Source organism: Macaca fascicularis, chromosome 16 (assembly GCF_037993035.2).
Source record: "Macaca fascicularis isolate 582-1 chromosome 16, T2T-MFA8v1.1".
Taxonomy (NCBI): domain Eukaryota; kingdom Metazoa; phylum Chordata; class Mammalia; order Primates; family Cercopithecidae; genus Macaca; species Macaca fascicularis.
Window position 1 is genome coordinate 1,554,072 of NC_088390.1, and position 27,633 is coordinate 1,581,704.

At 53.6% G+C, this 27,633-nt stretch overlaps 2 protein-coding genes across 10 annotated transcripts in view; both read right to left on the minus strand.

Annotated features, from left to right (window-relative positions):
- CRK (CRK proto-oncogene, adaptor protein) overlaps positions 1-11,388 on the minus strand; it is a 36,347-nt gene extending 24,959 nt beyond the window's left edge. For both annotated transcript variants that reach the window (XM_005582429.4, XM_005582428.4), the window contains exon 1: positions 11,004-11,388. In XM_005582429.4, the coding sequence (XP_005582486.1) occupies positions 11,004-11,244 (241 nt within the window). In that variant the 5' untranslated portion in view covers positions 11,245-11,388. The remainder of the gene's footprint in view (positions 1-11,003) is intronic.
- Positions 11,389-20,044: 8,656 nt separating this feature from the next.
- MYO1C (myosin IC) overlaps positions 20,045-27,633 on the minus strand; it is a 32,695-nt gene continuing 25,106 nt past the window's right edge. For all 8 annotated transcript variants that reach the window (XM_045375693.3, XM_045375689.3, XM_045375690.3 and 5 more), the window contains exons 25-32: positions 27,381-27,464; positions 25,486-25,579; positions 25,336-25,391; positions 25,070-25,205; positions 24,921-24,991; positions 24,467-24,564; positions 23,914-24,013; positions 20,045-22,348 (exon numbers count right to left, since the gene is read on the minus strand). In XM_045375693.3, coding sequence (XP_045231628.1) covers positions 22,322-22,348; positions 23,914-24,013; positions 24,467-24,564; positions 24,921-24,991; positions 25,070-25,205; positions 25,336-25,391; positions 25,486-25,579; positions 27,381-27,464 — 666 coding nt within the window. In that variant the 3' untranslated portion in view covers positions 20,045-22,321. The remainder of the gene's footprint in view (positions 22,349-23,913; positions 24,014-24,466; positions 24,565-24,920; positions 24,992-25,069; positions 25,206-25,335; positions 25,392-25,485; positions 25,580-27,380; positions 27,465-27,633) is intronic.

Consider the following 27,633-nt stretch of genomic DNA (forward strand, 5'->3'; position numbering starts at 1 on the left):
ACTGCCCTCCAGCCTGGGTAACAGAGCGAGAGCCTGTCTCTATTAAAAAAAGAAAAAAAGGCCGGGCGCGGTGGCTCAAGCCTGTAATCCCAGCACTTTGGGAGGCCGAGACGGGCGGATCACGAGGTCAGGAGATCGAGACCATCCTGGCTAACACCGTGAAACCCCGTCTCTACTAAAAATACAAAAAACTAGCCGGGCGAGGTGGCGGGCGCCTGTAGTCCCAGCTACTCGGGAGGCTGAGGCAGGAGAATGGCCTAAACCCGGGAGGCGGAGCTTGCAGTGAGCTGAGATCCGGCCACTGCACTCCAGCCCGGGCTACAGAGCAAGACTCCGTCTCAAAAAAAAAAAAAAAAGAAAAAGAAAAAAAGAAAAAAACCGCAATTCTTCCAGTATGATCAGAAAACATACATTTAAAATTCATTCCACTATTGGAGAGAGGTAAAAAGACACAATGTTAACTCTGGAAGCGAATGAAAAGTCCTGCGGGTAGAATGAGTACTGATGAGCACTCTTTCCATCCAAATATGAGAGCGTCTGAAGGAGAGCCGCACACTTCCCACACTACCCAAAGTCCGCCTGTGGAATTCACAGCTGTCAGCTTAAAACAGTGAACAGCCCAGACTCCGGAATACTGGCTGTCTCTCCAATTTAAGACACTGAAAGGGGTGCGAGTGCCAGGACTGTCCTCTACGGCAAACGTTCCTCATGCACCGATAGAGGGTGATCGCAAACGTTCCGAGTACAGGACCAGGAAGACGATTTTCGTTAGGACTGTAGCAGGCATGGAGTGCTATATCCTGGAGATTCTCTTTACTGAGGAGGATCACTGCTGGAGAGTAATTCCTATTCAAGTCTGGCAGTCAAGGAGAGTCATGGCCACCTTGCCTATCACCATTAGGCGAATTCAGGATGATCTTTCAGGCCTATGGAGAAACTGTTAAGGACAGGGTCACTGTGAGCCTAGGGACCTACTGAGCACTGCCTGGTCAAGAAAACTCCAGGGCAGAGCGGTAGGGAGGCCACCTGAGCACTCACGGCTTAGAAATGTTCTGATCGGCCGGGCACGGTGGCTCAAGCCTGTAATCCCAGCACTTTGGGAGGCCGAGACGGGTGGATCACTAGGTCAGGAGATCGAGACCATCCTGGCTAACACGGTGAAACCCCGTCTCTACTAAAAAATACAAAAAACTAGCCGGGCGAGGTGGCGGGCGCCTGTAGTCCCAGCTACTCAGGAGGCTGAGGCAGGAGAATGGCGCAAACCCGGGAAGCGGAGCTTGCAGTGAGCTGAGATCCGGCCACTGCACTCCAGCCCGGGCTACAGAGCAAGACTCCGTCTCAAAAAAAAAAAAAAAAACAAAAAAAAAAAAGAAATGTTCTGATCACACCTGGGTGGAGAAAAGCTCCCTTGGTAAGGTTTACCCAACTACATCCAAGGTGTTCCATTAGTTGTCTTTCTGGGACTTCTGGGACAGTGGTTGGCAGCTAAGTGCTCAGTAAGTGTTGCTAATGTTTTTATTTTTAGTAGAGATGGGGTTTCACCGTGTCAGCCAGGATGGTCTCGATCACTTGACCTCGTGATCCGCCTGCCTCGACCTCCCAAAATGCTGGGATGACAGGTGTGAGCCACCGCGCCCGGCCAGATATTGTTCTGAATGAGTGTAACTCTGAAGTACTGGAAAGAAGCTAAACACAACGCCCTCCTAGACTGCAGAAGCTCAGAGGAGCTCACAGCACTGCTGGAGATACGCAGCAAGCACAGTGTGGTTGGTGAACAAGGAGAAAGCAGCACGTCTTAGGAAGACAACCTCCCCACCCCGCTCTCACCTTCACCTGGAGCTACGTTCCTGCACAAGACAGTTGCAGCAACAACACACTGTGTCCTGAGATACAAGAGAATCACCGTGAGCAACTATGACCATCCGTGAACACTTCCAAGGTACTGGCTCCACTCGAAGAAGGCAGGCAACCACCCCCTGCCACCCACTGTTATGGTTCCTCAGTCAGCACTGCAGGCCGACTGAAATGCATTTTGCGGGGAAGGAACACGTAAGACTACTAAGCCAAGTCCCTCTGAAAGATAAGTGAGAGAAAACGTGGCAGATCATCGGGCACAAAGGGAGGAAGCAGGTTCAATTCTCCTCTTGTTCAAATGCCACATAGTGTGAACTGGGCTCACTATGACTTTTTGTTTGGCAATCCCAACAGACACAGAAATGTAAGCAAAATGCCATGGAAAACCTTTGATGTACTTTACTTATATTTTTCTACTCTGACAATGTAATAATTTCACAGAGAAATGCCCGTTTCTGTGAACTGCTGGGGGCCATCAAGCTTCATTGATCCAAACTCCAGAAGGAAGGGAGGAGAACAGAACACACCTAAGTCCCAGATAAGCCCAAACCTCACCACAGTTGTGCGTTCCGGCTCCTTTTCTCTCTTTCCTCCCCTTCCAACCACAAACAGCCAAAGGCAGGAAACAGAAGGGCGGGAAAGGAAGGAGGCACAGTCAGCCAGTCTAGAGAACAGAAGCAATGACAGGATTCTCATAGCTATCCAGGACTTGGAAAACCTCAATGACTTGTTCTACATCACCTTGTGTTGCATTTTGAACGTGGAGTTAGGAATTCACACATACAGAAATAAAAATCAACGCAAGGAGGGGATTATCCTCTCTGCTTCTCCGTACCTGCTCAACCCGTTACTTCTAAGCCTGCTAAGCATTTCAAGCCTCAGGTTACGACCAGTTTTACAAGGCCACGGCCTCCCTGAAGGTTTCATGAAGAACACCTGAGGGCTCTGTGGGCTGAAATAGGCCCTATCACTTCTGACGCGGCTACCAGGATACCACGAGAGCACGACTGGATCATCTGCCTCTCCTTGATCTCACGGCACTTTCTCTCTTTTTTTTTTTTTTTTTTTTTTTTGAGATGGGGTCTCCCTCTGTTGCTCAGGCTGGAATGCACTGGTGTGATCTTGGCTCACTGCAACCTCCGCCTCCTGGGTTCCAGCAATTCTCCCTGCCTCAGCCTCCCAAGTAGCTGGGATTACAGGCGCCCGACACCACACCTGGCTAATTTTTGTATTGTTAAGAGAGACAGGGTTTTGCCATGTTGACTAGGCTGGTCTCAAACTCCTGACCTCAAGTGATCCGGCAGCCTCAGCTTCCCAAAGTGCTGGGATTACAGACATGAACCACCACACCTGGCCCTCTCTTTTCCCTTCATTCCTCAATTCCTGCTCCCTCCCTTCCTTCTTTGCCTATGGTATTCACAGGGGTTGCTTAGATAAATACCCACCAATACAAAACGCTAAAAAGGCCACTGGCTGGCCAGGCGCGGTGGCTGGTGCCTGTAATCCCAGCAATTTGGGAGGCTCAGGCAGGCAGATCGCAAGGTCAGGAGATCAAGACCACTCTGGCTAACACGGTGAAACCCCGTCTCTACTAAAAATACAAAAAATTAGCCAGGCGTGGCGGCAGGCGCCTGTAGTCCCAGTTACTTAGGCGGCTGAGGCAGAAGAATGGTGGGAACCCAGGAGGCGGAGCTTGCGGTGAGCAGAGATCGCGCCACTGGATTCCAGCTTGGGTAAGAGTGAGAGTGTCTCCAAAAGAAAAAAAAAAAAAAAAAAGGCAAGCCACTGCACTGGCTTCCATCTGAGAAGATATATGGCTTCCTAAGCAAATAGAATGTTGTAAAAATGGTGGGTATGCGGATGGTCCTTTGCAGGTTTGGTGCATTCTGGCTCCCATTTCCTAGCTGTCTGAGTTATCTAACTTCCGTATGCCTCACCCCAACTCTGCAAAATGAGGTCAAATACCCATCTAATAAAGTTCCTAAAAGTGGCTAGAGACTGGGCATGGTGGTTCAAGCCTGTAATCCCAGCACTTTGGGAGGCAGAGCCAGGCAGATCACCTGAGGTTGGGAGTTCAAGACCAGCCTGATCAACATGGTAAAAACCCACCTCTACTAAAAATGCAAAAATTAGTTGGGCGTGGTGTTGCACGCCTGTAGTCCCAGCTACTGGGGAGGCTGAGGCAGGAGAATTGCTTGAACCTGGGAGGCGAAGGTCGCAATGGGCCAAGAATACGCCATTGTACTCCAGCCTGGGTGACAGAGCAAGACACCATCTCAAAAAAAAAAAAAAAGTGGCTCATACATTATAGGTGCTCAATAAAAAGCAACCAATCCTCCAAATTCCTTCAGCAATTTTCAATTCACCCTCAAATCCAGAGCCCACCGGACTGTTTCCCAGAGAAAATTCCATAGGATCTCAAGATGCTTCTCAAAAGTTCTATGGTCAGGTAGGTGCAGTGGCTCACACCTGTAATCTCAGCACTTTGGGAGGCTGAGGCAGAAGGATCTCTTTATTTTTTCTGTTTTTTTTTTTTTAATTGATTTATTAATCTTTTGGGAGAAATCTCTTGAGGCCAGGAATGCAAGCCCAGCCTGGGTCATACAGTGAGGCTGTAGTGAGCAATGATGGAGCCACTGCACACCAGCCTGAGCAACAGGGCCATAGTGGGGGAAGGTTCTGCAGTCAAACAGGTGTGAAACCAGCACCCTCTCTTGGAAACTCACAATTCACATGAGCACAGTAAATACTTGGGGAAGTCCTGCAATAAATAAACCTACTCCCTTCACCATGGAATTATTTTGGTTTAAAATCCATAAGTAGCTCTCACTGAAGTACTTCTCCAGAACCACTGGAGGCAAGGCCACTAAGACATCGAGAGTAAGACAAGAGAATCAGGTTTGTGAACTGCCAAGACAGATGAACAAATGAGAAGCAGAAGCTGAAGGTGTAAAAAGGCAGCAATGGGACTTCGGCAGTCTCACGCTACCTCCAGAGAAGAGGCGTGGCCCAGCTGCCAGCCTGGCCTGTAACTCTTCACTACCTTGAGGGGGTATCACAAACTATTAACACCCTAGCTTCTGTCCCACGCCTTGAAAATGAAGCAAGTTTTATGCCCTCCTCTACCCACTAGGGCAACAGGTAGAAGCCTTTGGGATGAGCAGGTAACAGGAAGCACCATCTTATTTCCATGTGCTGAACCCGAGGTCCTTTCACACTTACAGATGCACCCCACCCAGGCACTTACTCCCTAAGACAAACTGTTTCACCAGTCCCTGCCGTCCACACCATGCTTCTGGAGCCTCTCAAAGATGAGAAGTTTTCCATTTTGCTTCAAAAGCCCCCACACCTCACAGTTATTAAAATTAATATATATAAAATGCTGATGGAGTACTGAATATGCCAGTACTTAGTATGGAATATCATTACAACCCTGAGGTCAGTATTACTATTTCCCTCCTTCACAGATGAGGAAACTGAAGCAGAGAAAAGTTAAACAATTTGCCCAAAGTTACACAAGTAGTAAGTGTAGGTAAGTAAGGTCCAAAGTCAGGCTGCACAGCTCAAGCTCCTAACAACACTCCTACCTCACACTCCTTCCGTTTTGTCAACCCGACGACTGGTCACCGTTTAGCTATTCCAAGAGGAAAAAACCAGTTTCTTGCAAGCATTCCAAGGAGGTCCATCTTGAAGCCCAACCTGCTAGAATGTGACCAGGAGACTTGACCAAGCCCTTCCCTATGACCCCAGGGAACTCCCAAGCTATGGCACCATAGGAAGCCGATGCAAGCTGAGAACAAGACAAGTTAAACACAGGTTCAACAGAAAAGGCTGAGAATCCCTGGCCCATTCTGTACCGATGCCTTTGAAAATAATACCCAGCTGGGCGCGGGGGCTCACGCCTGTAATCCTAACGCTTTGGGAGGCCAGGGCAGGCGGATCACTTGAGGTCAGGAAATCGAGACCAGCCTGGCCAACATGGTGAAACCCCGTCTATACTAAAAATACAAAAAAATTAGCTGGGCGTGGTGGCGTGTGCCTGTAGTCCCAGCTACTCGGGAGGCTGAGGCAGGAGAATGGCTTGAGCAGGGAGGGGGAGGTTGCAGTGAGCTGAGATCGCCCCACTGCACCCCAGCCTGGGCGACACAGCAAGACTCCATCGCAAAAATAAAAAATAAAAAATAAAAGTAGTAACAATTTTAAAAAGCTTCTTCATCACTGACTTAAGATAGCAGATACGTATTGTCTGAACGATAAAGCCAGTGGCATGATCTCGGCGCACTGCAACCTCTGCCTCCGAAGTTCAAGCGATTCTTGTGCCTCAATCTCTCCAGTCGCTGGGATTACAGGCGCATGCCACCACGCCCTGCTAATTTTTGTATTTTTTAGGAGAGATGGGGTTTCACCATGTTGGCCAGGCTGGTCTCTAACTCCCGGCCTCAAATGATCTGCCTGCCTTGGCCTCCCAAAATGCTGGGATTGCAGGCGTGAGCCACCGCGCCCGGCCTCTTCTTGCCATTCTTTAATTCTGATCTTTAAAAAAACCTGGGTTGGATGCAGCTGTACATGCTGGAAGTCCCAGCTACTCAGAGCCTGAGTCAGGAGGACTGCCTGCCCCAAAGTTAAGGGCTGTAGTGTACTATGACTGTGCCTGTCAACAGCCACTGCACTCCAGTTTGAGCAACACGGTGGGGAAAAAAAAAAACACAAGGCTGAGACAGGCAGATTACCTGAGGTCAGGAGTTCGAGACCAGCCTGGCCAACACGGTGAAACCTGTGTCTACCAAAAATACAAAAAAAAAAAAATTAGCCGGGCATGGTGGCGCATGCCTGTAATCCTAGCTACTCAGGAGGCTGAGAAAGGAGAATCACTTGACCCAGGGAAGGGGAGGTTTCAGTGAGCCGAGACTGCACCACTGCACTCTAGTAGCCTGGGGGACAACAAAAGCGAAACTCCATCCAAAAAAACAAAACAAAGTACTGAGGATATTGAGGATACAGACCTCCACATGCATTGCTGACATCCCAAAAGGACGCTGGTTCTGACAAGTGTAGCATAAAAGGGTCAGTTCTCAGGTCAGAATGCCTAGGTTCAACTTTGGAAAGTCATTTACTAGCTGTGTGACCTTAAGCAAGTTACTGAATCTGAGTGTTTCCTCCTGTATAAAATGGGAATATTTTAATAAATGGAGATCATATTACTTATCTCACCAGACTGTCCTAGACAGCAGGTGAAATAAGGCACATAAAGTACTCAAGCAAAGTACCTGGCACAGAATAACCAGTCAATAAACATTAGTTATTAATATTGTATACGCCTCTTTAAAATTCAAGAAATTTCTCTGTGTGACTTCAAAAGGACTTGGTGAGAGGAAAAACAAAGATTCAGTACTTAGCACTTGAGATTTGAGGTACAAAGCACTTAGCACTTGAGGTACAAAGTAATTCTGAGGTTATACAGACAGGCCGGGTGCGGTGGCTCAGGCCCAGCACTTTGGGAGGCCGAGGCGGGTGGATCATCAGAGTTCAGCAGTTCCAGACCAGCCTGGCCAACATGGCGAAACCCCATCTCTACTAAAAAATACAAAAATTAGCTGAGCATGGTGGTGGGCCTCTATAATTCCAGCTACTCAGGAGGGTGAGGCAGGAGAATTGTTTGAACCTGGGAGACGGAGATTGCAGTGAGTCAGTATCACGCCATTGCACTCTGGCGTGGGAGACAAGAGTAAAAACTCTGCCTCGGCCGGGCGCGGTGGCTCAAGCCTGTAATCCCAGCACTTTGGGAGGCCGAGACGGGCGGATCACGAGGTCAGGAGATCGAGACCATCCTGGCTAACACGGTGAAACCCCGTCTCTATTAAGAAATACAAAAAACTAGCCGGGCGAGGCGGCGGGCGCCTGTAGTCCCAGCTACTTGGGAGGCTGAGGCTGGAGAATGGCGTGAACCCGGGAGGCGGAGCTTGCAGTGAGCTGAGATCCGGCCACTGCACTCCAGCCTGGGCGGCAGAGCCAGACTCTGTCTCAAAAAAAAAAAAAAAAAAAAAAAAAAACTCTGCCTCAAAAAACAAACAAACAAACAAACAAGACAGCAACTGAGCCAGGCACAGTGGCTCACACCTGCAATTCCAGCACTTTGGGAGTCTGAAGCGGGAGGATCTCTTGAGACCAAGAATTTGAGACTAGCCTGGACAACACAGTGAAACCCCTCATCTCCACAAAAAAAAGTTAAACAGTTAACCAGGCATGGTGGATATGCCTGTAGTCCCAGCTGCTCAGGAGGCTAAAGTGGGAGGATGGCTTGAGCCCGGGAGGTCAAGGCTGCAGTGAGCTGTGTTCATGCCACTGCACTCCAGCTTGAGAGACAAAGGCCCTGTCTCAGAAGAGAGAAAAGACAGCAACTGAATCGTAGAAAATGGGGTACAATATGGCAGAATTATCACAACACTCGTGAATATTCCACACCCCATCCACAAACTTTGGCAATCTTCACCTTCTTTCCTGGGCCAAGGAACTGAGTTCTTATCTGTTTTGAAAAGGTGGTGCTCCATTATCCAAGTAAGGCTTGAGATATAAAAATCGTTATGCTAAGATGTGAAAAAATATCAAGCTAACAAACCTGCCGGCTGCCATTTTCAACTCTGGCAACCAACAAACACAAACAAAAGGCTGAAAAGTGAGTTTCAGTAAGTTTGCCATCATGTTACTACATATAATGCAAAACCCCAGATACCACGCAGGTGGCATCAAAGTAGCATATATCTGGTTCAGGGCCAACACAGGTACATCAATATTCCCATCTCATAACACCATTAAACTGGCCAGAATGAGAAAGATCTACAATAATTTGTGAACTTATAGACCCCATACTCATTTTCTAAAAATAGTTATGTGTTGGGCTGGGTGTGGTGGCTCACACCTGTAATCCCAGCACTTTGGGAGGCTGAGGCGGGCGGATCACCTGAGGTCAGGAGTTCGAGACCAGCCTGGTCAACATGGTGAAACCCCATCTCTACTAAAAATACAAAAACTAGCCAGGCATGGTGGCGTGTGCCTGTAATCCCAGCTACTAGGGAGGCTGAAGCAAGAGAATCCTTTGAACCCACGACGTAGAGATTGCAGTGAGCTGAGATCACACCACTGAACTCCAGCCTGGGCAACAAAAGTGAAACTCCGCCTCAAACAAACAAAGCTGGGTGCGGTGGCTCACACCCGTAATCCCAGCACTTTGAGGGGGCAAAGGCGAGTGGATTACCTGAGGTCAGGAGTTCAAGACCCACCTGGTCAACCTGGTAAAACCCCATCTCTACTAAAAATACAAAAATTAGATGGGCGTGGTGACAGGCACTGGTAATCCCAGCTACTTAGGAGGCTGAGGCAGGAGAATCACTTGAACCCAAAAGGCGGAGGTTGCAGTGAGCCAAGATGGCGCCACTGCACTCCAGCCTGGGTGACAGAGAGAGACTCTGTCTCAAAATAAATAAATAATAAATAAATAAATAAAATAAGAAAAAAATTGGTTATGTGTTGGCCAGGCACGGTGGCTCATACCTGTAATCCCAGCATTTTGGGAGGGTGGATCACCTGAGGTCAGGAGTTTGAGACCAGCCTGGCCAATCTGGTGAAATCTTGTCTCTACTAGAAATACAACATTAGCTGGTTGTGGTGGTGGGTGCCTGTAATCCCAGCTACTCGGGAGACTGAGGCAGGAGAATCTTGAACCCGGGAGCCCCGGGGAGGTGGAGGTGGCCATGAGCCGAGATCGTGCTACTGCGCTCCAGCATGGGCGACAGAGCGAGACTCCGTCTCAGGAAAAAGTAAAATAAAAATTGGTATGTGTTAATAACAAAGAGACTGGCTATTCAATTCTCCATTTCTGGCCGGAACAAGTAAATCTAAATTAGAACGATCCTACAAGAGAAAGTCTAGAGAGGATGGCTCAGGAGCTTCCTGATTCATAGGAGACTAGTCTGAACCCAGTCTCAGCGGCCAAGAAGAAACAGCTTCGACTTGGCAACAGTGTGAAGGCACGAGGACTCCTGATGCTGTTAAACAGGTACACATACAATGAGAACCCCAGAATTACTTCGTACCTCACAAATCTCCAGTACTAAGGGCATCTATCTATTCCCTTGAAACACTCCCAAATCAACTCCAACGGCATCGGAAAGACAGTCAATCTCAGGGATCCCTGGCAAGAAAAACCCAGCGCAGGTAATTTATGTTCTTGGCGTAGAGTCTGTTCCCAGCATCCAGGAAGACTCAGCCCGCAGCCCCATCTTACTGAGCAAGGTCACGCCCTGAAGTACACACTGACAATGTTTAAGTCCAAGGAAAATGAAGCTCCAGTCACATCCAGGGAAGGGTCTGTTTCCACTGCCTCATTTCTGGTTTATTCTCTGGAATAAAATGTCTTTCCTCCACTAAACACTTTGAAAACCAGAACCCTCTACCGGCGGACAGTCTTCTGGACGCTTAGATGTCCTGCACGCAGCCAGGCATCGCCTTAAACTGGGTTGGGCTGGTCACTGAAGGCTTTCTTCTATCACTTAATTCACCACCTTCGTCCTCCACGGGGGAAGAGGACGGTACAAGGATTTTGGAAAAATGCCCAAGAAAGGAAAAAACTAACCGGTTTCCTGAGGGTGTCTCCATCCCTCCCGGCCAGTTTGTGGTGACTTCCTACCAAAGGCCACCAGGGGAGCACGGCCAAACCCGGCTCTCCAACACGGCAGGAAACGCTTCCAGCCCAAAAGCCACTTGTAGGATTATCGGATTCATTCTGGGCGCCGCTGCCAAGTGATGCCCCCGCAGTGCCAACATCTCCCTCAGCTCTTTGTCCCCACGTTGCCTTGCCCTGCCCTACCCTTGCGCCTGGCCCGGGAGCCAGCCCCACCCTGGGGCCGAAGCAGTTCCCCTTCCCCGGGGCTGCCCTTCCCAGGCACACCCCGGGGCCTCGGTCCGCGGCTCCTCCTCCCCCACACTCCTGTTCCCCGGGTGGGAATGAGCCCCAGCAGCCGGCGGGCCCCTGCCACGGTCACCCAGCCCTCTGCCCACGACCCCGAGGGTCCGCTCTCAAGGAGCAGCCAGCCGGGCTGGGAGCTCCGCGGCCCTCACCCCGCCCAGGGCCCCCCGTCCCGTCAGTCCCTCACCCGGCGGAGGTTGGGCGGGCGACGGCGGCACTGGCGGGCGCGGGCCGCTGCTGTTGATGATGTAGTGGGAGACGCGCGAGTTCTCTGAGACGCTGAGCACATAGTCCCCGGGGCTGGTGCTCGAGTCCCGCACCAGGAACACCCCGTGCCGCTGGCCCTGCAGCAGCGCCACCGCCTCCTGCCGACTCAACCGCCCCCAGTACCAGCTACTCCGCTCCTCCGAGTCGAAGTTGCCCGCCATGGCTGCCTCCGCGCCTAAACGCTGGGGTGCCGCCGCCGCGCGCGCCCCTCCGGCCCCCGGCGCCCGCCGCCCAGCGGACCGGCTCCGGTTTCAGCTTCACAGCAGCGCCCGAAATGGCGGCGGCAGCCGCGGGCCTTCCCCACCGGAAATGACGCGCTCCCTGCCCGAGGGAGGCTGCCGGGAAGGGGCCCGCGGCCCGCCATTGGGAGAAGGGCAAGGCGCCCTCGCGCGCGCACTGCGCATGCGGCCTCATGGGCGGTGCCGCCCTGCCCGGCCCGGGGATGAGGGGGATGGGAGGCGGGGTCTAGGGCCCGGGGGCGGGGCCTCGCGGCCTCCCGCAGAGACGTGCGCCTGCGCCGCCGACCGCGCGGTGCTGCTTCAGGCTCGCGTTCCCGGACTGCCCGGGACTTCTAGGCGGCGGCTCCCAGACAGGATTGCAGGAGAAAAGACGCGTGTGGCCCTGGGGCCTCAGTTCTCGGCCAGGCTTCCTGGGATATCAGTCTGTTTCTCTTTTCTTTTTCTTATTTTGTTTTTTCAGACGGTGTCTCTGTCGCCCAGACTGGAGTGCAGTGCCGCGATCTCGGCTCACCGCAACCTCCGCCTCCCGCGTTCAAGCGATTCTCCTGCCTCCGCCTCCCAAGTAGCTGGGATTACAGGCGAGCGCCACCACGCCTGGCTAATTTTTGTATTTTTAGTAGAGACGGGGGTTTCACCATGTTGGCCAGGCTGGTCTCGAACTCCTGACCTCGGGTGATCCACCCGCTTCGGTCTCCCAAAGTGCTGGGATTACAGGCGAGAAACATCGCTCCCGGCCATGTCGGTCTGTTTCTTCTCGTTCCTCTAGCTTCTCCACAGGCCGGCTGACGTTCTCATTTTCATTGATTCATTCAGGACATTGTTATGGACACTCCACCTGCACTGCGGGTGCAAAGGTGATGGATGCTGGGCCCTGCACTCCTCAAACTCACACACCAGTGAGAGGAACCAGGAAACTGCATGACAAAAGGATGACAAATGCTGACAAGCGCTATCATGGGAAACGGACATGAACACAGAGCAGAGCCCCCCTCCATCCAGTCTGCGGAGTAATCCAAGAGGGCTTCCCAGAGGAGGTAGCATGTGTTGACTGCTGAATGACAAAAGGGGAAGGACATTCAAAGCAAAGGGAGCAGAGTGTGCCAAGCCACGTGAAGTACAGAGTTCTCCTCTCTTTTGAGGCTTTGGGGTCACCTGCCCAGATACTTCTAAACACTAAATTGTAGCCAGGGGCATCTCCTACTTTCACTGCCGTCATGGTCACTCTGGACTGTGTTCCTATGAGTGGCTTGCTCGCTGGTGCCCTTTCGTCTGGTTGCCTCTAATTGCACTGCAAACAGCTCCCACTGAGTTTTCTAAAATACAGATCTGGCTGGGCACGGTGGCTCACGCCTGTAATCCCAACACTTTGGGAGGCTGAGGCAGGCGGATCACCTGAGGTCAGGAGTTCTAGACCAGGCTGACCAATATGGTGAAACCGCGTCTCTACTAATACAAAAATTAGCTGGGCGTGATAGTGGCTGCCTGTAATCCCAGCTACTCAGGAAGATGAGGCAGGAGAATCGCTTGAACCCGGGAGACAGAGGTTGCAGTGAGCTGAGATCCCACCATTACACTCCAGCCTGGGCGACAGAGGGAGATCCTGTCTCAAAAAAGTATATATGTATACAAATCTGAATGTGTTGCTACCTTGTGTAAAACGTTTAACAGTCTTCAGGTGTTCAAACTCCCAGGTTAGCTCAGAGCATAAAATTGAGCCATAGTCTCTCTTTTTTTTTTCAGATGGATTCTTGCTCTGACGCCCAGGCTGGAGTGCAGTGGTGCGATCACAGCTCACTGCAACCGCCACCTCCCGGGTTCAAGTGATTCTCCCTGCCTTAGCCTCCCAAGTAGCTGGGACTACAGGCGCCTGCCACCATGCCCAGCTAATAATGTTCGTATTTTTGGTCGAGACGAGGTTTCACCGTGTTAGCCAGGATGGTCTCCATCTCCCGACCTCGTGATCCGCCCACATCGGCCTCCCAGAGTGCTGGGATTACAGGCGAGAGCCACTGTGCCTGGCCTGGAATGCTCTTCTACCCACTTTGGAGTCTCAAATTCAAATGTCTTCCCTTTCTTTATGTTTTTGTTTTTTGAGATGGAGTCTCGCTCTGTCACCCAGGCTGGAGTGCAGTGGTGCCATCTTGGCTCACTGCAAGCTCCACCTCCTGGGTTCACGCCATTCTCCTGCCTCAGCCTCCCCAATAGGTGGGACTACAGGCGCCCGCCACCATGCCCGGCTAATGTTTTTTGTATTTTTTTTTTTTTAGTAGAGATGGGGTTTCACCGTGTTGGCTAGGATGGTCTCCATCTGCTGACGTCGTGATCCGCCCTCCTCGGCCTCCCAAATTGCTGGGATTACAGGCGTGAGCCACTGCGCCCGGCCCGAATGTCTCCCCTTTCTTTTTTTTTTTTTTTTTTTTTTTGAGACGGAGTCTAGCTCTGTAGCCCAGGCTAGAGTGCAGTGGCCAGATCTCAGCTCACTGCAAGCTCCACCTCCTGGGTTCACGCCATTCTCCGGCCTCAGCCTCCCGAGTAGCTGGGACTACAGGCGCCCGCCACCTCGCCCGGCTAGTTTTTTGTATTTTTAGTAGAGACGGGGTTTCACCGTGTTAGCCAGGATGGTCTCGATCTCCTGACCTCGTGATCCGCCCATCTCGGCCTCCCAAAGTGCTGGGATTACAGGCTTGAGCCACCGCGCCCGGCCGTCTCCCCTTTCTTAACCACCCTATCACTCCCTCTCCATCAACAGCAATACGTCCAAATTATTCCCATGACAGCTCTTACCCATTTTACTGTAATTTTTCATTTGTAGTTCTGTGTATGTCCTTAAAGTCCAAGCAGCTAGTCTACGAGGTACTCCATAAGCGTTTCAGGACCACTAACATTTATTCAGAGATGACCGTCTGCCAGGCACTGTGCTGACTGCCTTCATACGCATCATCTCATTTAATCCTCTCAACCACCTTCTTTGACAAGTATCCCCATCATACAGAAGAGAAAACTGAAGCTCAGAGAGTTTAAGTAACGTGTACAGAGATACACGTTGGCACAGTGAGGAGCTAGGGTTCAAATCCTGGAAGGAGAGACAGCATGGTCACTCTGCTGTACCCTCAAATTTCTGAGATAGGAAGTGGGAGGAAGGGGTGGCAGGAATCTACATTTTAAAAAAGCAGGCCGGGCGCGGTGGCTCAATCCTGTAATCCCAGCACTTTGGGAGGCCGAGACGGGCGGATCACGAGGTCAGGAGATCGAGACCATCCTGGCTAATACGGTGAAACCCCGTCTCTACTAAAAATATACAAAAAACGAGCCAGGCGAGGTGTCGGGCGCCTGTAGTCCCAGCTACTCGGGAGGCTGAGGCAGGAGAATGGCGTGAACCCAGGAGGCGGAGCTTGCAGTGAGCCGAGATCCGGCCACTGCACTCCAGCCTGGGCGACAGAGCGAGGCTCCATCTCAAAAAAAAAAAGCGGCCGGGCGCGGTGGCTCAAGCCTGTCATCCCAGCACTTTGGGAGGCCGAGACGGGCGGATCACGAGGTCAGGAGATCGAGACCATCCTGGCTAACACGGTGAAACCCCGTCTCTACTAAAAAATACAGAAAACTAGCCGGGCGCGGTGGCGGGCGCCTGTAGTCCCAACTACTCGGGAGGCTGAGGCAGGAGAATGGCGTGAACCCGGGAGGCGGAGCTTGCAGTGAGCTGAGATCTGGCCACTGCACTCCAGCCTGGGCGACAGAGCGAGACTCCGTCTCAAAAAAAAAAAAAAAAAAAAAAAAAAGCAGTCAGGCAGGGCGCAGTGGCTCACGCCTGTAATCCCAGCAATTTGGGAGGCCGAGGCGGGCGGATCACAAGGTCAGGAGATCGAGACCATCCTGGCCAACACGGTGAAACCCCGTCTCTACTAAAAATACAAAAAATTAGCCAGGCGTGGTGGCGGCGCCTGTAGTCCCAGCTACTCCTGAGGCTGAGGCAGGAGAATAGCGTGAACCCAGGAGGCAGAGCTTGCAGTGATCCCAGATTGCGCCACTGCACTCCAGCCTGGGTGACAAAGTGAGACTCTGTCTCAAAAAAAAAAAAAAAAAAAAAAAAAAAGCAGTCAGCTGTGGATTCTGGTCTAATGGATAACACAGCCCTTCTGGACTCACCTACACACCCTTAGGCCTGCTCTGGGGAAGTGGGGGTGGGGGCCTGGGAGGGACAAGGGTACTTTTCCTGCTGTAGGTGACTCATCGTGACCCTGGCTTAGTCACAGCCTGGCACTGTGAACCAGCAGAAGCAGCCATGCCAGTGTGAATTCTGGCCGGTCTGTGAGCTCTGGACCTGACCCAGAGACCGCCTGTTCCAAAGCAGTCCCTCTAAGATCCCTCCCTAGGGCACATGGAAATTAAAAGAAAAAGATTTTTTTTTGGTTTTTCGGGACAGAGTTTCGCTCCTGTTGCCCAGGCTGGAGTGCAATGGCACGATCTCAGCTCACCGCAACCTCCGCCTCCTGAGTTCAAGAGATTCTCCTGCCTCAGCCTCCCGAGTAGCTGGAATTACAGGCATGCACCACCATGCCCGTATAATTTTTTGTATTTTTAGTAGAGACGGGGTTTCTTCATGTTGGTCAGGCTGATCTCGAACTCCCGACCTCAGATGATTCGCCTGCCTCAGCCTCCCAAAGTGCTGGGATTACAGGCATGAGCCACTGTGCCCAACCGAAAAAGAAAAAGAATTTTTTTTTAAGGAGAATAGGCCAGTACTTTGGGAAGCAAAGGTGGGTGAATCACTTGAAGTCAGGAGTTTGAGACCAGTCTGGCCAACTGGGTAAACACTATTTCTATCAAAAATACAAAAATTAGCCAGGCGTGGCGGGCACCTGTGGTCCCAGCTACTAGGGAGGCTGAGGCAGGAGAATCGCTTGAACCCAGGAGGCGGAGGTTGCAGTGAGCCAAGATCGTGCCACTGCACTTCAGCCTGGGGGACAGAGAAAGACTGTGTCTCAAGGGGAAAAAAAAAAAAAGGAGAAGGAGGAAGAACTCATAACTAAGCTGGAAAATAAAGAGATAAGTGGCCGGGCGCGGTGGCTCACGCCTGTAATCCCAGCACTTTGGGAGGCCGAGATGGGCGGATCATGAGGTCAGGAGATCGAGACCATCCTGGCTAACACGGTGAAATCCCGTCTCTACTAAAAATACAAAAAACTAGCCGGGTGTGGTGGCGGGCGACTGTAGTCCCAGCTACTGGGGAGGCTGAGGCAGGAGAATGGCGAGAACCCGGGAGGCGGAGCTTGCAGTGAGCCAAGATCGTGCCACCGCACCACTCCAGCCTGGGCGACTGAGCAAGACTCCGTCTCAAAAAAAAAAAAAATAATAAGCAAGAAGGGAAGACCCAGCCATCAGCCGCCACTCAAGCGTGTCTTCCCTCCTTGTAGACCCAGGAGAATCCAAAACTTCAGACTCCAACAGCATGGGAACGGGAGTGACCCTTGGGACAATGAGCGCGCAAGCCCACCCCTCTCTCCTTTCTTTTCTCATCCTCCTCCATCCCCTTCAAACGTACGGATTTGCAGCTACAATGGTGGCTTTCGCCCTCTGATAAGCCTGAGACCTGCCCTACGAAGAAAGTGACCTCCTTGCTTAGGCGACGTTTCTGGTGTGTATTGGGGCGGGGGGAAGCAGAGAAGGGAGGGTCCTGGAAGGAGGCTTTGAAGCAGAGGTGAAGCAGGGAGAGAATGGAAGGCTGCTCATTCCAGCAGAAAAATCCACCCAAATCCTCCCCTCCCAACTTTCCTGACTAAAGAAAGGCATTCCTTCTTTCAGCAATGGGGAAGAAACTGGAGCTCGACAACCTGCTTGCCTGCCTGGTGCCGTCCCCTGAAGCCGCCAGAGCCGCATCATATGGTCATGACACTGCCCGAGGCTGGGTACCATGTAAACGGCTCACTCTGAAGTTGGGCTACTTATTCCTACTTTTCCTTAGAAAAAAAATAAAGCAGGCAGTAAGAAAATTTCTTTCTGGCTGGGCACGGTGGCTCACGTCTGTAATCCCAGCACTTTGGGAGGCTGAGGCGGGCGGATCACGAGGTCAGGAGATCGAGACCATCCTGGCTAACACGGTGAAACCCTGTCTCTACTAAAAATACAAAAAATTAGCCAGGCGTGGTGGCGGCGACTGTAGTCCCAGCTACTCGGGAGGCTGAGGCAGGAGAATGGCGTGAACCCGGGGGGCGGAGCTTGCAGTAAGCCGAGATCGCGCCACCGCATTCCAGCCTGGGCGACAGAGCGAGACTCCATCTAAAAAAAATAAATAGGCTGGGCGCGGTGACTCAAGCCTGTAATCCCAGCACTTTGGGAGGCCGAGACAGGCGGATCACGAGGTCAGCAGATCGAGACCATCCTGGCTAACACGGTGAAACCCCGTCTCTACTAGAAAATACAAAAAACTAGCCGGGTAAGGTGGCAGGCGCCTGTAGTCCCAGCTACTCGGGAGGCTGAGGCAGGAGAATGGCGTGAACCCGGGAGGCAGAGCTTGTAGTGAGCTGAGATCGGGCCACTGCACTCCAGCCTGGGCGACAGAGCGAGACTCTGTCTCAAAAAAATTAAAAAAACAAAATAAATAAATAAATAAATAAAAAGAAAGGTCAGAGCAGGCCGGGCACAGTGGCTCATGCCTGTCATCCCATCACTTTGGGATGACCATGTTGAGATCGCACCACTGCACTCCAGCCTGGGCAACAGAGACTGTCACAAAAAAAAAAAAAAAGGTGGATGCCTGTGTAACGTCTGTGATGTCACTCTCACATGCATTCTGGTTTGCTAGAGAAAGGAATGTTGACCCAGTTATAAAGCATTGTAATTGCACTTAATACCTATCTTATCTATCTGCTTCTCGGAGCCACTGTTACTGCGGATAAAGCAAACGAATATTTGTAGTGCTTTAATTTTTCCTTGGGAAAATTAATCGTGGGAAGAAGCATCAAAATTTAGGTGTGTATACAGGATCGTGTCAAGCCCAAAATGTCACACGTTGTGTGGTATCTTCATTGTTTGAGAACCTCCACCCTGGGTTACAAATCAAAGCTCCTCAAGCAGCTGGGCTGACCCCGGGGCTAAACCTGTTCTTGTCTCTAAGCCCCACGTGCACTGTTCCCTCCACCCACAGCCCGCCGCCCTCTTAGAAAAACTCACAGCCATCTGCTGATGAGCTCCGCGGCGGCAGCTTGAAGCTCTTGTTCCTTTTTTTTTTTTTTTGAGACGGAGTCTCGCTCTGTCGCCCAGGCTGGAGGACAGTGGCATAATCTTGGCTCACCGCAACCTCTGCCTTCCGGGTTTAAGGGATTCTCCTGCCTCAGTCTCCTGAGCAGCTGGGATTACGGGTACTCGCCACCATGCCTGGCTAATTTTGTATTTTTAGTAGAGACGGGGTTTCACCATGTTGGCCAGGCTGGTCTTGAACTCCTGACCTCAGGTGATCCACCCGCCTCGGCCTCCCAACCTGCTGGGACTACAGGTGTGAGCCACCGCACCCGGCCCACTCATTCTCTTTCTTGTGGAGGCAACACTGATTTCATTTTGGGGAGTCATCTCCCACTCTTGGTCCTGTGGTTTCCGGTGTGGTTCACGTAGCTGTCTCCAGGGCAGGCACCTGATCCAGGCCTGATGAATCAGAATCTACTCCTCTCCCTCGCTACAGTGACTGGGTCAGGGTGGATACCTCATTCAAGTTGCTGCACTGAGAATCCGCTCTGAGACTTTCACATTTTGGGAAAGAGGCACTTCCTCTTTCTTTCTTTCTTTTTTTTTTTGAGACGGAGTCTCGCTCTGTCGCCCAGGCTGCAGTGCAGTGTCAAGATCTTGGCTCATTGCAAGCTCCGCCTCCCGGGTTCACGCCATTCTCCTGCCTCAGCCTCCCGAGTATCTGGGACTACAGGCGCCCGCCACCGCGCCCGGCTAGTTTTTTGTATTTTTGGTAGAGACAGGGTTTCACTATGTTAGTCAGGATGGTCTCAATCTCCTGACCTCGCGATCCGCCAGCCTCGGACTCTCAAAGTGCTGGAATTACAGGCTTGATCCACCGCGCCCGGCCGGCACTTCCTCTCTCTGCCTCCAGTGCTGAACTGACAGATGAAAACCTGGAGCTGTGGGTGCCTCTGTGGGTGGCTGTTGCTGCCACCCCACCTCCAGGTGAGAGTCTGCTTGGGAAAGAAGCCACCGTAGAGGAAGGTTGAGCCAGGTGATGGCTCCAGACACATTCCTGACCGTGTGTGAGCACCTGGAAGCAGCCCTACCCCGGGACTAAGGTGCTAATGCTCATAAATGCCATTTGTTTTGGCCCAAGCCAGTTTGGACTGGGTTTGTCACTTGCAACAGAATTTGAACGAGAGGTGGCCGGGCACGGTGGCTCACGCCTGTCATCCCAGCACTTTGGGAGGCCGAGGCGGGAGGATCGCCTGTCAGGAGTTCAAGACCAGCCTGGCTAACATGGTGAAACCCCGTCTCTACTAAAAATACAAAAATTAGCCAGGTGTGGTGGCGCGCACCTGTAGTCCCAGCTACTCAGGAGGCTGAGGCAGAAGAATCACTTGAACCCGGGAGGCGGAGGTTGCAGTCAGCCAAGATTGTGCCACTGCACTCCAGCCTGGGTGACAAGAGTGAGACTGTCTCAAAAACAACCTGCAACATGAGACCCTTGGTTGCCTCCCAGGGGCCCTCCTCGTTTCCTAATACTGACAAGGAGACCACGTTGGCAAACACATATTGCTTTATTTAGTGTTTCTCTGGATTGCAGAAGTGTCAGCAGTGGGCTGAGACCCCCAGAAGGGCACAGAGGCAGCTGGGCAGCCCCCAGGCCCTTGAGGGTAGGGGTGGGGAGAAGCAGCAGAAAGAGGTGGTGCCCCTGCCGCTCCCCCCAAGGCCAGCCCTTCCCCGTGCTCCCATGCCAGGGAGGGGTCAGGGGCCAGAAAAGGCCCTACATCCTTGAGTGGGGCCCAAGTGTGCAGGCAAGCTGTCCGTCATCCTAAGGCCTGGACTCAGGCAGAGGCGCTTTTCCCATCTGGCAGTCCCCAGGGCTGACTGCTGGTCAAGGAGCCAACTCTGCTGTCAAGACATGACTGGGTTTTATGGGGCTCCCGGTCCCTGGGAGTGGCAGTGAGGCACTCTGAGGAAGGGCTGCCGTCCTGGTTTTGTGGCAACCTGCCGTATGACCGCGGGCAAGTGCCTTCTCCTGTTTGGGCGTCCGTCTTCTGCTCTAACATGAAGGGGCTGAGCTGGATGATCTCCCAGTCTTCCAACTTCTATGGCCTAAGACGTCCTTCCTCACTCCAGCATGGCCTCAGACTGCGATGATGAGGACAGGAAAAGGGCATTTTTTTTTTTTTTTTTTTTTGAGACGGAGTCTCGCTCTGTTGCCCAGGCAATGGAGAGCTGGAGAGCAATGGTATAATCTTGGCTCACTGCAACCTCCACTTCCCGGGTTCAAGCGATTCTCCGCCTCAGCCTCCCAAGTAGCTGGGATTACAGGCGTGCACCACCATGCCCAGGTAATTTTGTATTTTTACTAGAGACGGAGTTTCTTCACATAGGTCAGGCTGGTCTCGAACTCCTAACCTCAGATGATCAGCCCACCTTGGCCTCCTAGAGTGCTGGGGTTACAGGCGTGAGCCACCGTGCCCGGCCTAAAAGAACATTCTTTTTTTTTTTTTTTTTTGACGCAGAGTCTTGCTCTGTGCCCCAGGCTGGAGTGCAGTGGCGCGATCTCGGCTCACTGCAAGCTCCACTCCCCCGGGTTCACGCCATTCTCCTGCCTCAGCCTCCCGAGTAGCTGGGACTACAGGCGCCCGCCACCTCGCCCGGCTAATTTTCTTGTATTTTTAGTAGAGACGGGGTTTCACCGTGTTAGCCAGGATGGTCTCGATCTCCTGACCTCATGATCCGCCCGTCTCGGCCTCCCAAAGTGCTGGGATTACAGGCTTGAGCCACCGCGCCCGGCCTAAAAGAACATTCTTAAGGCAGGAAGAAGAGGGCAGGCAAGCGTGGTCTCAGCCCGCAGATGGAAGTCAGAGTGGGCTGCAAAAGGTGCAGATGGGCAGGCAGGGAGACAGGTAGACAGACAAGGTGCCAAGGGAATCAGGAGAAGAGGTGGCCTGGCCAGCGAAGAGGGCACCAGAGCCCAGCCCACCCCACCTCTCAGCTACATTCCTCGCCCTGCTGGGGTCAGGGAAAACACACCCATGTGTCCTCGGGTGGGAAATGGCTTTTTTTAAAAAATAGTTTCCTATAAAGCATCAAAAAAAACCTCAGAGAAAACCTCAGCAAAAGTTCCCTTCTCTCAAACATTTGGCATCGGCAGTAGGGCTGGCATGGCTCGCGCTGGCCCTGGCTTTGCTATTGCTGTGGCCCGGCCTGGCCCACTCCTGGGGTAGCTCCTGGCCCCTGCTGCTCCCTCAAGAGAGGGATGGGCAGGAGGTGGGAGACGGCAGGGGGGCTTTGGGGCGTCCCTGGGTCCCCGTCTGAGGGATGGGCAGGAGGTGGGAGACGGCAGGGGGGCTTTGGGGCATCCCTGGGTCCCCGTCTGAGGGATGGGCAGGAGGTGGGAGACGGCAGGGGGGCTTTGGGGCGTCCCTGGGTCCCCGTCTGAGGGATGGGCAGGAGGTGGGAGACGGCAGGGGGGCTTTGGGGCGTCCCTGGGTCCCCGTCTGAGGGATGGGCAGGAGGTGGGAGACGGCAGGGGGGCTTTGGGGCGTCCCTGGGTCCCCGTCTGAGGGATGGGCAGGAGGTGGGAGACGGCAGGGGGGCTTCGGGGTATCCCTGGGTCCCTGAGGGATGGACAGGAGGTGGGAGATGGCGGGTGGGTTTCGGGGTGTCCCTGGGTCCCCGTCTGAGGGATGGGCAGGAGGTGGGAGACGGCAGGGGGGGCTTCGGGGCATCCCCGGATCCCTGTCTGGAAGTTTGAGTCTTTGGTAATTGGGAGGGGAGGACAGAAGCAAAGCGCTGGGAGCTGGGAGTCCAGTGAGCGCCTCTATCACCGGGAATTCAGCCTGGGAGCGACCTGCGGGGCAAAGACATTAAGTGGTGAGGGGGAGACGGGGGGCCCCGGGTCGGGGGCAGAGAGACACCCAAGTGGTGAGGGGGAGACGGGGACCCCGGCACTCAGGCTTTTTTATCCTTTTTATGGAGAGTGGGGTCTCACTATATTGCCCAGTCTGGTCTTGAACTCCTGGGCTCAAGCTATCCTCCCACCTCTGCTTCCCTAAGGGTTGGGATTACAGGCGTGAGCCGCCGCACCCAGCCCCAGCGCTTACATTCACGCGTTTGAGGCAGGCAGGAGTGGTGGGGGCCTAGTGGTCTCCATCCTGGAGACTCGGACCTGACTCCCACAGGAATGCCCACCACCCTGGCCAGGCTGAGCCTCTCCTCCCTCCTGGCACCCCCCAATCATCCCGTGTCTTCCCTGCATTACCGTGCTGCCTTTTTTTTTTTTTGAGACAGGGTCTCATTTTGTCACCCGGGCTGGAATGCAGCAGTGAGATCTTGGGTCTCACTGGAGCCTCAGCCTCCTGGGCTCAAGCGATCCTCCCACCTCAGGCTCCTGAGCAACTGGGAGTACAGGCGCCCGCCACCACACCTGGCTAACCTTTTTGTGTATATATATATTTCTGGAGACAGCGTTTTGTTCTTGTTGCCCAGCCTGGAGTGCAGTGGCACAATCTCAGCTCAACGCAACCTCCACCTCCCAGGTTCAAGTGTCTCTCCTGCCTCAGCCTCGCGAGTAGCTGGGATTACAGGCGTGCGCCACCACGCCCGGCTAATTTTGTATTTTTAGTAGAGACGGGGTTTCTCCATGTTGGTCAGGCTGGTTTCGAACTCCCGACCTCAGGTGATCTGCCCGCCTTGGCCTCCCAAAGTGCTGGGATCACAGGTGTGAGCCACCGCACCTGGCCTTTTTTTTTTTTTGAGATGGCATCTCACTCTGTTCCCCAGGCTGGAGTGCAGTGGCATGATTTCAGCTCACTGCAATCTCTACCTCCTGGGTTCAAGCAATTCTCCTGCCTCAGCCCCACTACTAGCTGGTATTACAGGCACACACCACCACGCCCAGCTAATTTTTGTATTTTTAGTAGAGTCGGGGTTTCATCATGTTGGCCAGGCTGGTCTCGAATGCCTGACCTCAGGTGATCCGCCCTCCTGGGCCTCCCAAAGTGCTGGGATTACAGGTGTGAGCCACTGCACCCGGCTTTTGTATTTTTTTAGTAGATGGGTTTCACCATGTTGGTCAAGCTGGTCTCAAACTCCTGGCCTCAGGTGATCCGCCCGCCCCGGCCTCCCACAGTGCTGAGATCACAGGCGTGGGCCCCTGGCCTCAGGTGATCCGCCCGCCTCAGCATCCCACAGTGCTGGGATCACAGGCGTGGGCCCCGCGCTGCCACCTTTACAACTTTCTGCACTGAGGGGCGCGAACGGCCCCTCTCTCCGGCCCTCATGGGTGGGCCAGCAGATGGAAGAGGTGGTATGATGGCCTCTGGATTAAGGCCCATGGTGAGGTGCCCGGACTCTGCCCAGCACAGCCAAGGAAGGCACAGCCAGGTCATGAGCGGGAAAGCAGACCCCACTCACCACAGCCAGGTGCCCGTTCTTGGCCTTGGTGATGAGCAGCTCCGAGCCGGGGGTGAAGTCGATGGTACCATCCCTGCCGGGGCCCCCTGCAAACGTGATGCTGGGGAACGGGGTGGGTGAGGGTTTTTCCATGGAGACAGACCCCCAACTCTAAGGTGGGCCCCCGCTCTGTTCCTGGATGCCCACACAGCCCCCTCTCCACCCCCCACCCTGTCCCCGGGTGCCCACACAGCCCCCTCTCCACCCCCCACCCTGTCCCCGGGTGCCCACACAGCCCCCTCACCACCCCCCACCCTGTCCCCGGGTGCCCAAACAACCCCCTCTCCACCCCCCACCCTGTCCCTGGGTGCCCACACAGCCCCTTCACCACCCCCGCCCTGTCCCCGGGTGCCCACACAGCCCCCTCTCCACCCCCCACCCTGTCCCCGGGTGCCCACACAGCCCCCTCACCACCCCCGCCCTGTCCCCGGGTGCCCACACAGCCCCTTCACCACCCCCACCCTGTCCCGGGGTGCCCACACAGCCCCCTCACCACTCCCGGCCCGCATCTCACCTGCCCTGGTTGATGTTGACGTTGTTCACACGGTCGGCACTGATGGCTGTCTTGGTCAGCGTCTCAATCACATGGTCACTCTGCAGCACCACATCTCCCTGGGGGGCCAGGAAGGAGGGATCAGGCCCTGGCCAGAACTCGAGGACCCTCTGCCTCACCTCCCCATCCACTCCTCACTCCCTATCCACCCCCTGCCCCCATCCACCCCCCAACTCCTCCCCATCCAGCACCCCATTCACCCCCAATCCCCCCTACCCCCTCATCTCATCCATCCCCCCACCTCCCCATCCACCCCCACGCCCCCTCCCCTCCACCTCCCCATCCACCCCCATGCCCCCTCCCCCCCACCTCCTCATCCACCCCCACACCCCCTCCCCCCCACCTCCTCATCCACCCCCACCTCCCCCTCCCCCCCATTACTCCCCAATCCACCTCCCCATCCATGAAAGGGCACCTTTTGCTTATTGTCTTCACGCTGTACATGAAGCACAAACAGACTGTCGCTCAGGCTGCTCACGGAGATTCCTGAAGGGAGAGGGCAAAGGTCAGAGGTCAAGTGTCAAAGCAGGGGCCCTCCCCCTGCAGCCCTGGACCCTGGCTGACCGGTCAGGTTGGCGTAATCAATCCTCTGCTTAACTTTGGCGTCCTCCACGATGACCACAGCGTTGGGCGTAAGCAGCAGCTGCCGGGAGCGAGGCTTGTAGCCCTTGCGGTCGTATTTCACGACAGGCACAGCATACTGGGGACAGAGGCCAGGCTGAAGGGGCTTGGGGAGAAGCTCCCAAGGCTCCGCCTGTACCCTGACCTGCCTCCAGCTCCTGGGCAGCAGAACCGCGCTGCCGGACTCAGGGCTGCAGGCAGGCTCTTACCTGAATGGGCTCAGAGCCCAGGGCCTGAAGCACTCGGGAGCTGATCTCATCTGCACCTACAACCCAGATGGCAGGGAGGGAGGTCAGAGGAGGCAACAGGGGACCAGGACAATGACGAAAGGTCTGAGTGCTGGAAAGTCAAGGGCTCACCAAGCCGAGTGCTAATGAAGAGTCTGGGCACACTCTGAGGGTAATTATCCTTCTTGCCCTTGAAGATCTCACTAGCCACGGCCTTCTGCTGCAGCTAAGGAGACAAGGGGGATGAGGAGAGTATCACGGTAGGGGGTACTATCTTGGGGGGCAGAGCCAGCCTTAGGACCTGAGACAGCCTCCCTCACCTGCTTGCTGGTCCCCCTCTTGCTCAGCACCAGGAGGTTGAGCCCTGCCCCCACACTCCCATCAACCCCCCACTTCCTGACCCTCTGCCGCCACCAAACACTCCCCAGCGGTGTCATGAAGGCACTGCCGGGTTTTGAAACTAGCCTTTGGCCGGGCGCGGTGGCTCAAGCCTGTAATCCCAGCACTTTGGGTGGATCACGAAGTCAGGAGATCGAGACCATCCTGGCAAACACAGTGAAACCCCGTCTCTACTAAAACTACAAAAAACTAGCCGGGCGAGGTGGCGGCGCCTGTAGTCCCAGCTACTCGGGAGGCTGAGGCAGGAGAATGGCGTAAACCCGGGAGGCGGAGCTTGCAGTGAGCTGAGATTCGGCCACTGCACTCCAGCCTGGGCGACAGAGCGAAACTCCGTCTCAAAAAAAAAAAAAAAAAAAAAAAAAAACTAGCCTTTGTAATGTTTCCCCACCCCATCAGGCCATGGTGGCCCTGAGACTCAGCTCCAGCTTGGGGTCTTCTAAGTAGCAGATCACTAATACTCAAGGTTACTAAAGGTTATCTATGCTGGGTGGGTGTTTTAGAATCATCCAGTACTGAGTTGGCAAAAACACGGCACATCAACCAATGCCTGTAATGAGGGCAAACATCACCAATCCATCCAAGTGAAGATGCAGACTTTTCAACACAGGGTTCTGAGCAGTCTCTACCAATCAAGGGCAGTTGGCCCACAAGGTGAACCCTATTGGCCACCCCAAATGTACTCCAGCGTCCACTTCCTACACAAGGCCCAGCAGGGCCTGGCATCCAACTGAGGTCGCCAGTAGACCGGGGTAAATACAGTAGACCGAAGAAACGACAGCAGACAGGGGTAAATACAGCAGACAGGGGTAAATACAGCAGACAGGGGTAAATACGGCAGACAGGGGTAAATACGGCAGACAGGGGTAAATACGGCAGACAGGGGTAAATACGGCAGACAGGCGTAAATACGGCAGACAGGCGTAAATACGGCAGACAGGCGTAAATACGGCAGACAGGGGTAAATACGGCAGACAGGGGTAAATACGGCAGACAGTGGTAAATACGGCACACAGAGGTAAATATGGCAGACAGGCGTAAGTACGGCAGACAGGGGTAAACACGGCAGACGGGTAAATACGGTAGGCGGGGTAAATATGGTAAACCGAGGTAAATACGATAGACGGGGTAAATATGATAGACGAGGTAAATACGATAGACGGGGTAAATACGGTAGACGGGGTAAATACGGTAGATGGGGTAAATACGATAGACGAGATAAATACCATAGACGAGGTAAATACGGGGTAAATACCGTAGGCTGAGGTAAATACGGTAGACGAGGGTAAATACGGTAGGCAGGATAAATACGGTAGATCAAAGTAAATACGACAGACGCGGTAAATACGGTAGGCCGAGATAATACGGTAGGCAGAGTAAATACGATAAGCCGAGATAAATAAGGAAGGCAGGGTAAATACGGTAGACCGGGGTAAATACGATAGACGAGGTAGAGTAGACCGGGGTAAATACGGTAGACTGGGGTAAATAGAATAGACCAGGGTAAATACAGTAGGCGGGGTAAATACGGTAGACCAGGGTAAATGCCCCTCTAGGCCGACACTCTCTGAGGAATGCCTGCGGTTCCCTGACTCCACTTCCTCATCCTCACCCAGCACCACTCTCCGTACCTGCTGCTTCCACTCAGGGCTGATGCTCCGGCAGTATTTCCACACCATGTTCTTTATGCACAGCTCCCGCAGAAGCTCTGAGGCCTGAAGGGAAGAGTGAGGTCAGAGCTCCTGGACACTCTGGGCCCTTCCCTCTGAAGACATCGAACATATGTTACCCCAGCCTTTGGATAAGCAAAGCCCCCTCCATCTGGACAATGCTTCCACTCCTGAGTCAAGAGACCTTACTCAGTAGGGCGCGGTGGTTCACACC